The sequence below is a fragment of the Malurus melanocephalus genome, unplaced genomic scaffold, assembly GCF_030028575.1.
Source record: "Malurus melanocephalus ecotype Western Australia unplaced genomic scaffold, MMel_1.1 scaffold_94, whole genome shotgun sequence".
NCBI lineage: Eukaryota > Metazoa > Chordata > Aves > Passeriformes > Maluridae > Malurus > Malurus melanocephalus.
The window spans coordinates 1098397-1111843 of record NW_026623326.1 but is presented as its reverse complement, the minus strand read 5'-3'; the positions used below and the strand labels follow the sequence as shown (position 1 = coordinate 1111843).

The 13447-nt window shown below is 43.4% G+C and overlaps 1 protein-coding gene across 1 annotated transcript in view; it reads right to left on the bottom strand.

Moving 5' to 3' along the window:
- The window catches only part of PDIA5 (protein disulfide isomerase family A member 5), a 97491-nt gene extending 90126 nt beyond the window's left edge, over positions 1–7365 (bottom strand). Inside the window, exon 1 of the mRNA XM_057368569.1 lies at positions 7255–7365. Within this exon, the coding sequence (XP_057224552.1) occupies positions 7255–7338 (84 nt within the window). The 5' untranslated portion in view covers positions 7339–7365. The remainder of the gene's footprint in view (positions 1–7254) is intronic.
- Positions 7366–13447: the final 6082 nt, after the last annotated feature.

The window sequence follows — 13447 nt, the reverse complement described above, 5'->3', positions numbered from 1 at the left end:
GAACATATGCATGTGTTAAAGAGCAGTAAACATGCCACAACCCCACTCCTTAGAACTGGTACCCAAGGAACATCCGAGCTTTCAGAAACCCAGAGGCAAAGAGTTACAGGCAAATAACTATTTGCTAATTATACTTCCAGGACTGACACTTTTGAAAAATGTGGTCATCCCTCAGGCCGTGTTTTCTCAAAATCATCAAGGATCTGAGAAAGCAGGGTTTATTTCTCAAGCTTTTACTCTTTTCTGAATCTCATTTTAAAATGAAAAAGGGAGTATCTTTCAAACAACCACAAGAATGTATTTTCATATTTTACATTTATTATTCAAATTAAATGTGATAAATGCTTAACTGCTTCTCCCACAGAACCMAGTTCAATTTATGGGTTGCTCCCCACAAAAGCTTCGTGACAGCACAGTCTTTTGCTGAGGATAAGCAGAATATCTGGAGAATTACTTATGTATTTATTTTATATCAAGGGCAACAAAAGCACATAGTTTTAAAAACAAGAAAATRTATCTTCCTTATTTAATTTTGATTTTTATCAGAAGAGTAGCACTGTACTCTGGACAGAAAAACTGTTCCCTATTTCTCCTATTTCCAGCTCAAGAGCCTGAAATAYATACTTCCCTGGACACAAATAATGCATAAAAAGTATAAATGGATATGCAGCTGAAACAGTGCTTAGGTGCCTGAATCCATATGTCAACATGCAATTTTTATGCGCACACTAACACATGTATAATTAGGCAGCCAATTTGCACACTATTCATCAAGAATAGCTGGGGCTGTGACAACACTGATTCCAGCACAACTGCCACTTGGCAGGGACACAGCCTTACACTCAACCACAATTTCAAAACTCCACCTTTTTAGCAAGATGCTGACTTTGATTTCTGTCTTAGCTTATCCACCCACTGGTGTCATTCTCATTTTGGGACAACAGCACTCAACCCACTGTAAATATGATCAATGAGCAACYCTGTGCATATGAGACAGATTGTGTCTGACAAGGCATTTTATAGGAGACTAGTTGAAGAGGAAACCTGCCTTAAAATTCCAGGGAGTAATGAAGATGACTGGATTTAATTTAATTATTAATTTCCTTAGGAAGGGAGTAGCTCACCTTCTGAACAAGGGTCTTGTATGCCACATTAAAATGGGGAAGGGAGGACAAAGGCACGAAATCCCAACAAGACAGAATCCCACCTTTCCTTTCCCACTCAGCTCCTGAAACGAGCCCTGTGATAGACTGTGCACTTAACTTGAGAAGGCTGACTTAAAGAAGCACCTCTCCACTGTGGTAATGGAGGTTTGTAAACTCGCGTATCAGTCGGTGACACAGCCAGGTCTCATGTACTCCTACTGACAATACCCCGTCTAAGTCATCTCCAGGCAACTACAAAGGGAGAAACTAACCCATTGCTTCCTTCCCCTCAATTTCTTCTCACTTAAAAATACAAGATTTTCAAATTCAAAGCCACCTTGTTTATAAGAATCACAGTTTGACTGCACATGTTTTATCTTCCTTGTTCATCATACTAACCACTCTTGACCTTGTGCAATAATTGCCTGCTTTTCACTCAGGAGCCCTCCCTCTGCTGCTATTTACATTCAGGGTTGTGCTGCTTTGATCACTGAGCCATTTGTAACAAATGCCTTCCAAGATGGATAGTGATAAGTAGGACAGTCCTCTTTTTTCATTCATGATTAATATCTAAAATAGCTGTAAAAACATTTTAATCAAATCAGATGGGAGGAGACATGTTAGCTCTGTTATCCAAAGGTACCTCAAGGAAGCATGGTAAAAAATTATGCGGAGAGGGGAAGAGAAAGGGTAGTAGCACTTGGGTCTCAGACTTCAAGGGTCACAACCGAAGTGGCCCCTGYAGCAGACTCTGCAATCCCACTGGAATCACAAAACCATCTTCTGCCACCTGCCCCTGCAGGGGTTCCCAAAGTGCAACCTGCTGAGGATCCTGAGTGCAAACACTGCTCAGTGACGCCTGGGACCCATGTGAAAAGCCACCTATGGTCTGAGTGGGGAGCGGTGACCCCCACACCTCCAGCAGCATGGGATGGCCAGGGGAGGAGAGCTCCAGCAGACACACAGGAAAATCAACAACTTCTGCACTGCAAGACCGACAGCATTTCAAAACCCTGGGCTTACCTGACAGATTTACATTTGCAGACATGACCACTGGACACTTCCTGAGTTTTGTTCATTCCCACAAGATCTGTGGAAGAACGCATTCTTACTGCGGACATAATCCAGATCAGTTAACGCTYTCCACAAGCTATTCCAGAAATTAAAAAACTGAACCACTACTGAAGCACTACTGACATTTTGTTGCGGGGGGTCGTATCTGCAAAGAGGCAAGTGTCGTATTTTCTTTTGTTTTCAAAGGAAGGAAAATTAAAATCCTGACACAGAGTGTCTTAGTACTCTTTAACTTAGGCTGAAGAATGCTACAAATAAGGCATTCCACTTAACGTGGTGCTTGCTATGTTCACTTTCCAAATATAGAAGGTAGCAAAAAATACCATGGAGACGTCAAGATTTGACTAGACTCTACTGTTCATATTGTTCTTAAACAGTGGGGTTTAAGATACAGGCATAATAGTCTATACTAAAGGATGTTCTTAAGGGCTCTGAGTAGCAAACTAATTGTATGGTTTATCACTGGGTTTCAAATGCTCTGTGAAAGAAAACCTGTGCAACCATTTGCTAATTAACAACTGACTGTAAGAGGGTCAATTACTAACATTGACAAAGAACCTTCCCCTTATTATGAATGTGAAGCTCTCTCTCTTCAAGCCAGGCACTAGCACCATACATGTACTAAACAAGCTGTTGATGAAATAATRTTTCAGACATCACTTCTGAACAAGCACATTTGACTACAGAAGTTAAGGGCATGAGCAAAGCATATGCCACATAATCCTCCACTAAAAATTGGGTTTTTGAGAAGTTTAAAGAAATACCACCTACTCAAGAAGCACGTAGGAGGTACTATAAAAAGAAGACAAAAACACTATTAATGGGATTTATAAGGAAGAGAGGGCAAAAAATGACATCCAAAAATCTCTAGCATTTTATATAGCACTTATCTTCAAAGCATTTCACAAGTGTTAACTAATTAATCCTCACATTTTTTCTGCCAGGTGATAGGAGACAAAGCTTAATTTTAATAGTTGGAGCAAGATGCACACATAAAGGAAGTGATCTGCAAGAGCCAAAAGGATGRCAGCACCAGAAGAAACCAGCACACAGCTGATCCTAGAGCAGCACAACCACACAGACATGGTGTGCCATATCATGGAAAAGTGAGGAGGGAGAGAGCAAGCGTCTATTTGAGGTCACCCAGGGAACAGGCTATATGACTCTAAACCCAAAGACAACAGACAGCACATCATCAAGACAATCAGAAATTAAATTACCTTTATTATCTGTGCTATGCAAGCATGTAATTCACAGTCCTATTGTGCTGTCCATCAATGCTACCAGCCACTCACAGCTAGCCCAGAGCCAAAACTGAAGACTTGCTCGGCTATCACAATTTTTTGCCATACACAAGCTTGAAAAGGTGGCAAGAACAAGGTAAACAATAACTTACTTCTGAAGTGACCCTGCCTGCATCAAGAAATTTAAGTCAATGCTACTTTAGCACAATCCAATTTTCCACCAGAATCATTGAGTTTTTCCCTTCACAGACTTCAACCATAGATCTCAAGAAGTATCTCACTACCTCAATTTTACTGAAACAGAGGAATTCAAGGAACTCCATCACCAAAAAGCAAAAGAAATATCAATAACAGAACAAGCAACTCTTCCATCATCAATTGCTCACAACACCATGAACTCACCCCTGGGGAGAAACACGAGTTCTGATGACCACACCATGCTTATATCAACATCCCAAGGCCTCTGAGGTAAACAGGTGCTGTGGCACCAAAATCAGTGCATTGAAAACACCCCTCCATAAGGCCCGGAGTGGAGTAACAAAACCCAGGTTTGATTTGGGAARAGCATCCAAGAAGACAGACCATAGTCCACGTCACAGTTTTACAAATCTGTATTTTGAAGAGGGAATGGACAAAGTAGGAATGGAGTGGGGGGGACAGCAAGTAAGGGATTCGTCTCTGCAACACCCTCCCTCTGACAGCTAGGAAACACTTTCCAAAGRGGCTCCTATAGTACAAACAATAACTGTGTGGGAAAAGGCACTCCTGAATTCAAGCCCAAATGCCACAACAGAAAACAGCACCTAAGCACTGCAGTGGTGAAGCAGTGCTCGCAGCATGCCCGCAAACCCACCAGAGGCAAAGCCTTGCCACCCTACAGAGCTACCTGCAACACAGAGGGAATCACATCCAAGCACTCCCTGCAGGCCTGGATGCACAAGTCAGCRTCAGCACTCATTAGTGCATTCCTGTGACCCCAGTGGCAAAGATTTAAGAAGTCCATGAGAAGCTGAAAGCCAAAAATGATCCTTTCAAGCCCTTTTTTGAAAGTACTGGGTTTGAGTGSCACCAGGTCACAGTCTGCTTCTCAACAGCGTTCAGTCAGCCAGACTCTTGACTCAGTTTCTCTGTCATTAAGCCAACTCTCGGAAGACAAACTGATCTTTGCCACACTGCCCTGAGATAATAATCAACGGTGTTTGCAAAGCAAACGGATCCAGATATGTAATCCTGTTGGAAGCAGTGGCTGCCTTCKGCTAGGGAAAGCAGAGCGCCTGATGCACCATAGGAAATGTTAATCCACCTTAGTGTGAAACTCCTTTCCAGTGCCTCGAACTGTAAATTCAGTCCTTTGAGCATGAAATACAGTCAACCACTTGATAAAGTTAAACCACAACTTCCACTTGGCTGTCCAAATCATTCAAAAAATAAAACCTTACAGCAGGCAGAGAGCACTCCACCATCTTCTWCACACACCCACCTTGATGCTTGAAGATAACAAATGAACAGCTTACATTAGAAGAYGTTTTCTTCATCCAGCCTTGTAGGTTCCTTTTTACATATGTAGGAAGTTTTACAGAGATAAGGTTTTGACTCTCAAAAGCCACCTCCAATTTTGGGTCAAAAAAATGAGACCAATTTTTCAGAAGTGCTATGCATGCACAACTCTAGCTGCTGCTCAGGCGCACTGCAAGTACTCAGCACTTCCAGAAAAACAAACAAACAAACAAAAAACAAGACACATTTGGGTACATGAAAAAGRACTGGCTGGAAGGAAAAAAACGTTTCTCACTGACCTACCAAGCAGCTGGGTATTACCTTCACTTTAACTTTACACACTGAGAATTGCCTGATTTAACAGCCTAGCATAGGCTCAAAAAAGACACTAAAAGCACGTTTTGCTATGTCACAGCTGTAGGCTAGTTTTTCAGTCGTGGAGTACAGCGAGTTACATATTTCAAGATGAAAAATCACACCTTCAAGTGCAAGATAATGCAAATTGGAAGAAATAATTTAAACTACTTGTACACAGCAAAGGGGAAAGAATTAGCTGAATCAACAGCTCAATGAAGACATCTGCTCAGCACGCAGCATCACAGAGCAAATAAAACGCTGTGCAAATTAAGAAAGGTAAGAAAGAATAATGTGAATAAATTAAAATGGCTTTGTATAATTTCACTGACAACAGCAGGCCTCCTCTGCTCATCTCTAAGACACCAGCTCTGCAACATAAAAGGTCAAAGAGGGCAACTAGAAMAATTAGGAACAACAGATTTACATGAAGAAAGATGGGCAAAAATCCTTTTAATCTACAAAGAAAAATCACAAGAAAATATTTACATTAACATAAAATGAATGTTACAGCAAGATAAGGTCTGACAGTCACAGTGGATATAGTAGGAAATACCAGAAATAACTCCATGTGCTTAGCTATTTTGAAGGGAGGGAAAATTCAGTCCACTTCTAACTCCACTTAATCCACAGTATATGCTCAATCTCAGGAATGCACTGCCACAAGTATCACTGAGAACTACTACGTATATTATATATGAGCCACAGAGGGAAAAAACCCACACTTGTCCTCTCCAGCATTTAGGGAGAGTTCAGCTTGACTTCAGTTTCACTTGAAATCAATAATGTGCAGATAGCAGAGGTCTGTGATTCTAGATCAAGCCTAAAACAAAGCAAAAATTATTCAGAATGCACAGCATTTCTTTTCCTTTCTGAATGAGCCGACAGCTATTGCCCTGCCAGGGGCAAAAGGCTACATCAGACAGGGCTGAATCTTTCAGTCCTGCAATGGTAATTCTAATATTAGTACAGAACAGGCATAGGGCAATTAGCAATTCCACACTTAATTTGTATGAATTAGATGAGCACTTCTTGGTCATGCATTTCCAAATACATTTCAGATCACTCGTGCATAAAAAAATTAACGTAATTTTTTATTGATTATTAACTCCATTTATCCAGGCAGAAGAATGAACTGTAGTTCATGACAATGAAGTGAATAAAGCGGTGTTTTAAAGCATGCCTTCACCAATCTTTTGAGCTATTTACGCTAAAATTGTGGATTAAAAAAAAAAAAAAAAGGAAAATCAGACTTCAAAATATTTCTGGAGGTCTAGGAGCCTCCCTGAAGTAAGCAGTGCTCTACTTAGCGGTAATGTCAATGAAACATACCCCGACACTCCGGAGCGCACCGGGATGGAGAGCACCACATGCGAGGGGCGCAGGGGCGGGGGTGCCCGGGGCGGGGGTGCCGCACACAGGTGCACAAAGCCGAGCGCGGCAGCTCCCCTGCGGCACAGCCAAAGCCGAGGGAAACCCTCTGGAAATCCTCTGCTATCGCACCGCTTTTCACACAAAACTTGGGACCGAAGCGCCGCCGGTCGGAGCCCTCGGGGCCGGGGCAGCCGGGGGACCCAGCCCGCAGCCGCTCGGGGAGGCACCGCCGCACGCCGGGGTGCGCTTTCTCCGGGCGGTGCTTTGGGAGACGGAGAGAAAGGGAAAGGGGAAGCAGGAGAGCAGCACACGGGCTGAGCGCTGGGAAGACACCCGGGAGGAGCGCTGCCGGAGCCCGGCCATGCCGGGCTGTGCCGAGCCGAGCCGAGCCGAGCCCGCCCGCGGCGGCGGCGGGTGCTGGCGGCGGGGGAGCCGCCGCGTCCGGCTCCGGGGGCCCGTCCCGCTCTCAACTTTCGCCCAACTCCGCCGGCCGCGCCGCGCCCCCGCCCCGGCCCGGGGACAGGGGACACCCCGCGCCGCCCCAGCCGCCCCCCGCCGCCACTCACCGCCAGGCCGAGCAGCAGCAGCGGGAGCGGCGGGAGCCGCCCGCGGCGCCGCGCAGCCCCCGCACCCTGCCCCGGCACTGCCATCCCGCCGCCGCGCCGGACCCGCTCCGGACCCGCTCCGGACCCGCCGCCGCTGCGGCTGCTGCCACGTCTGGCGGCGCAGGCGCGCTCGCCGCCACCGCCCGCCCGCGCAGCGGCATGACGGGGGCTGTAGTCCGGCCCGGGCCGGGGATGCTCATTTCCCCGAGGGAYGGTGCCGCTCCCGCAGCCATCCCGCGCATGGAAATAAACCCCCAACCCCCGCCGAAATGCTGCCGGCAATCACTCAGYAATCTCCGTCTCGTTTGTTTCAGCAGAAATTTAAAATTTCCAGTTCTTCTCTCACGTCCCACTGGCCTCCCCTTCGGGGTTAGTTCTTTGTGCCTCCACCTCTCTCCCGTCTCTTACTCCAGACTAACTTCTGGCACATGACCTCTTTTTTGATGCTTGTTTGTCAGAGATTTTAAAAGCTTTAAAAGGTCTTAGATCTGGAATAAGAGAGGAATAAGGGAACAATAATGAAAGGGGAGAGAAAGTTAACTGGTAGAGAGGCTTAGAAACTAGGACCTGTTGTCCTTGTAGGTTGTTCCCACTCATTAAATCCTCAATGTGAAGGCTGTTTATCCTCACACGTTGGCAATGATGCCAAAGTGCAAGCAAATAAATAAATACACAGGATCAATTTGTGCAGCCTCCATTATAATCACAGTATTGGRATGGTTGCTGCATCCAGACGAACAAATCGGTCTATGCCCTGGGTCTGGCACATCCAGTGAACCAGCTCTGCCTCGCAAGGACATCCCAGATGTCCTGCCAGTAATCTTAAGGTCAAGGCAGGTCAGCCGTGTTATWATTGGCTTCCCACAAACAGAAGGGATCTTCACCTACCGCCCAGTGGCTGTGTGAAATTCTTCCTTGGCTCAGAAACATCAAAGGAAAATCAAAGGCATCTTGGAGTCTGATCCTTACAGCTGACTGTCACCCGAGCATTAGACTAAGAGGCTGGCTGCAAGGGAGCAATTTGTAGATCCACACAGCTGACTGATCACTTCAAGTGGTGATCATGCAAACTGAATGACGTTGACATTAACAAGTCCCCTGGTGGAGATATAATTTTGCAAAGCAGAAACACACATAGAGAAAGTTATTAYTATTAACATTTACACTTTTGTGGCATCTTTTGCAGCAGAATCAGAGCACACTTTCTCAGTCACAGCTGGATAACCTTTAGCAAATCATTTCACAGTGCTATGCCTCGCTTCCCATCTGCAGAAGGCCTCGGTTAGCCTGCCTTAAAAYGAGGTTAGCAATCCTCAGCTCTCACTAAAATGCCAGTGAAAGCACACATGAGGCACAGCCCAGGAGCCATCAGAAGGYGTTAGGGATTAGAAGGGATGGATGGCTGAAGGGATACTTAGGGAAGGAAAAAGTGTGAATCTTTTCACTTCACAGTTGAAGGACCCAAAACGGAACATCATTTGTGTCAAATATCTGTAGCCCTAACACATGTGCTATTCATACTGCCACTTCTCACCTGCACTGGGATGGATGGATGGATGGATGGATGGATGGATGGATGGATGGATGGATGGATGGATGGATGGATGGATGGAGGGGTGTGTTGCACCTGTTACCACCATTACTGGTGCCAATTTCCCAGTCTGTAATAATCAGTCTGCTAGTAAAAGGTTCTGGATCCCCAGCTGAATCCCAGTTCAAATATGCTACCAAAACCTCCAGGAATAGGTAACCTCTTCTAGATGCTGTTCATCTTCAAATCCCCAGCCTAGAGCTGAAARGCTTCTGCATGCAACTACCCTGACTCATCCAGACCGCTAATCTCAGCTGGATATCCAGATCCTCAAAGACTGTTTGAGTCCTCCTGTGACTCTTTTGTGTAGAAAAATGTTATATCTTCTGACGCTTCACATCACAGTTACCATTATCAGGCAATGTAAAAGAAACCTCAGTGTGGTAGAATTTCTGTGCCGTGTCATAACCATATAGGATGTSCTGCCATTGTGATAGGAAAGGATAAAATCATGGGAACATGGTTGTTTTGTCACAGCAGTACATTTTTATCATGATGGCAAGAGGAAACATTCTCAGGAAGAAAGAGAAAAAGAAGACAAGCTATTTCAAACTGAGCTTCTGAAAGGTTATATAAAAAATCCAGTTTGGGAAGCTGCAGTTTTTATATACAGAAGAATATAAAAAAGGTATCCATGTGGCAACTACAGCTTCTTTCGTTCAGTTCAGCTCAATAATTTGTATTGACATGACAGGCACTGCCAAAACGTAAGAGACAAGATCATTGAGCATCTGTCGCAGGTCAAAATAATATATCAAGTATCAGCTCTAGACAAGGCTTTACACAGTGGCAACTACTTAATCAATCCAGTCGTGCATTACTAATGAACTCATTACAGTTGTATCTCAGTGCACTGCTATCCAGCATCCCAAGTTTACCCTGTATCTGTTTGACATTAATATCRTATGTTGCTTGCTTCTCTGTAATTGTAATATGTATATGGCGCTGCAAAACACTGAGAAAGCATGCATTAATTCACCACTGAGAAGCAAGAAAGCATTACTACCCTTGGATTATAGATCAGAAAACAGTAGCAGAGAGATTATATGATTTGCTCAAGGCTATAAAACCAGACAGTTTCAGATCATGTTCATTTCCAAAGCCTGCACTGGGTCTGCTAATCCTTACTTGACTATCTACTTTCAAACACCTCTTTTACCAAGAATAAAATACAAGACTGGACTGACAGTAAGTATGTCTGTAAGGAATTACACCTTCCACATTTTCCSTATGTTTCTGCTTTTTTGACAAGCTTTATTCTTTGTTCTCTTTTTAACCTGAACAAGTCTCTGTTGGCTTCTCACAAAAGGTAAAATGAGTCACCTTTACCACAAAAAGTGATAGCAGAGCAGACAGAAAAAGATACAAGTCAAATATGCAAGCCATACGGAATCCAGGGGCAACACAGGCTCTGCTGGGACCAAAAACTACATGTCATTTGCCCAGAATGGAAGCAAGATTTGCTCACTGCCTTAACTACACAAAGTTCTCTTCCTTCCTTCCAGCAACATCTCTTCCTTCTTTAGTTCAGCTTCAGCCAACTGATTTTGATCTGCAGGCTTATCTCCTGTAAGTTTTGTGACATCTGTGTCATGGCACTGATTGCATCAGCTGAAAAGAGACATACGAGCTGGTTGCCATCAACAGATTGATGGTATAGCCCTTGGCTCCTTGTGACCTTTCCTACAGCTCTTCAGCACATGATGAAAAGGAAAAGAGACAAGACCAGCCCCTGTAGGACTTTATGTGGGAGTGGTCTTAGAGAAGAAGCACAGCTGTACATTGCTTTTCTCCAGCTGATGTCTGTCAGCAGGGAGAGCCTGAAGGCAGCTTTCCACTCCTGCAGCCTCCTCAGCACCTGACAGCAGGACTGCAGATGCAGCATATCCATACACAAAAACTAGCAAGTTCCACAGAATACCATTAACACACCATAATAATGGATACAAAGGTGCAGCTGTTACATAAAGGATCATTTCTTAGGCCACACATTCTAGTTTCATACTGTTGCATGGACTTTTTTTAACACTATTTTAAAATACATGATGAGTCTCTGCTGTCTGTTATTTAAGCTGTAATACATTTTGCTTTTCACCTGGTTTGCTTGCTTCAGTCAATGGGAATAGCATGGAAGCCAGTTGGGATGGAGTTTAGTCTGAATCCTTCAGTAACAATGCTCTGCAACGRTATTCTATGCAGCATAGAACTCTGGGCCTCCATTTGGTGCATCATACMCCTTTACATTTCAGAGACCTAGAAGGACTCTGGACTTTTGTACAGACCTTGCACAATACAAAGTGAAAATATACACATGTACTATGCTTTCATGGGAATTTTACTTTTGTACTTTATGGTTGTTGTTTCCTTCATTGTGGCATAAAAGTACTTTTGGACCACAGGTAGACAGATGGTCGTTATATATGWGAGGAAAAAAACAGTACTGCAAGAGTCAGTTAAAAGTTGAGTACAGATACTTTCCAAATATTTCCTCCTAGATATTTTCCATTACRGTTTTTATTGCTTTCTTTAAGTCTGAGGTCTGCATGCCCCTTTACATTTAAGAGGCCCTACTGTTAAGGACACTGTCGTTTCTTTGACTGAGTCTCCAAAGCTGGATATAATATGTTCCTGAGTAACATAAAAACCTTCTACAGTACAGGCACCTTGCTGGCAGCTAGTAGATAATTTATGTCTCACAGTTACCTGTGGAGAGAATAGTTACACAAGATTAAAACAACCATTGGAGTTAGCTGTTGTGCACCGACTGCAGCACTGCTGCATGTTCCCCGGGTACTGTGGTCAACAGTTTTCCAGTGATTTGCAGAAGCTTTATAAAATATTTAGGCTGCTTTACCTTTACTGTATCATCAGGAAAGTGGTGAACAATGAGCTTGGGAAGAGGGCTGAGATCTGAATTCAATGCAGAGTCCAACCACATGTTTCCCTGCATGAGGATTTACGTGTCATGTGATTTGGTGGGGGTTGACGTCTCCACCTATAAATCAAAAATAGGTGCATAAGTGGAGTTTAGCTAATACCCCCTGGATTGTGATGGCCTACATACTCTAGTAACAGAGGCTGGCTGGTTATTTTTGAACAATATAGGTCGCTATTCTGCAGGCAAAATGTTTGACTTCAATACGCAAGTTCATATAATGGGACTGATTCTCCCATGTTGGTCAGGGGTAGCCTCACACCAACAGTTGACAGCAGAGAAGTAGATGGGGCATCTCCTGTAAATAGAATTATTATGCCTCTGATCTGGGTGTACAAAATATTAATCCAGATGAAGTACCAAATATTAAGTCACAACTATAAATATGCAATCAAAATACTGTTTGCACTACTGGCCTCAGTATTTAGTGGAGCAGTATCCATTCACAGTAGCTGTGCATCCATCTCCATATTATATAAAAAAATWATTAACATTCAACCATCAGCATATATTTACTGCAGACTATGTTCTACCAAAGTATTTTTCATACATCTACCCTATGAGAATATAAACAATACATCCTATATATATTTTTATTCAGTACTTTTCCGTCTCCATGTGTAGGTAGATAACTTGCTATCTGCTTTTTTTACACAGGTGTAAAAACACATGTGCACCCATATACATGGCATGTATTAGAAATGCTTTGTGTGCATTTACATGATTTTATAATATACTAGTAAATACCCAGTCAATACTGGGTTTTTTCCCTCCATTTTCAGGTTTCCWGGGATTAGTTTGTGTGATTAAATACTGCCTGTTTGAGCTCAAGACCAGCAGACTAAATTAAGTGTATGACTACRCAGTCACTAGCTACAAAACGTAATATGGCAAAGTTTAATGAGAGAGATTTTCTTCCTTGAAGACCTTGTCTTTGCAAGRACCACTACTCAGAACCATATGAAAGAATCTGTGCTATGATGAAGCAAGCATTAAAAAAAAAACAACCCTAATCTTATGATCAAATCCCTTAGCATTCTGCAGCTGTGCACTCAGAGTAGCAATTTAACAATCCTGTAAGGAATTTACCAGGTCCTTAGGATTTTTTCTCTATAAACCTTCTTCCTTCCCTGCATATTGCAGTAACCCATCTTTTAGAAGGAAAACACCACAGAGAATGCTGCATGGGAAAAGAGATTGTAGAAGAAGCAGAGAAGCAAGCAGGAATAAGACCTTGATCCTAAATTCTTTGAAGGTAATGGATTGACTTCAGCAGGCTTTGGCTCAATCCCCAGCTGTCAGGGAGAAAAGTCAGTTAAAAGAGGAGAAAAAACAGCTGAGAATCAACAGGGAAACAAAAGAAGCAGAAAGAAAAAGTACTGAAGAGAAAAGGAAGAAACCAGAAAGGGTAAAAAGTAGAGTGCCAAGGGAAGAGAGRGAGAGGAGAGCAATAGTGGACACCATTAAAACATAAGCAGAGAAGAGTGAGAAAAAAAAGTGAACCATCTGTGAAATGGATTGTGCAGGAAGCTGATTTGCTCCTGGTTTTTAAGCTGGTTGCACATCTCATCACCATGATTGCCACTATATTTGTCTGTTGATGTGGTTCCTGTCGTGCCCTGTGTCCC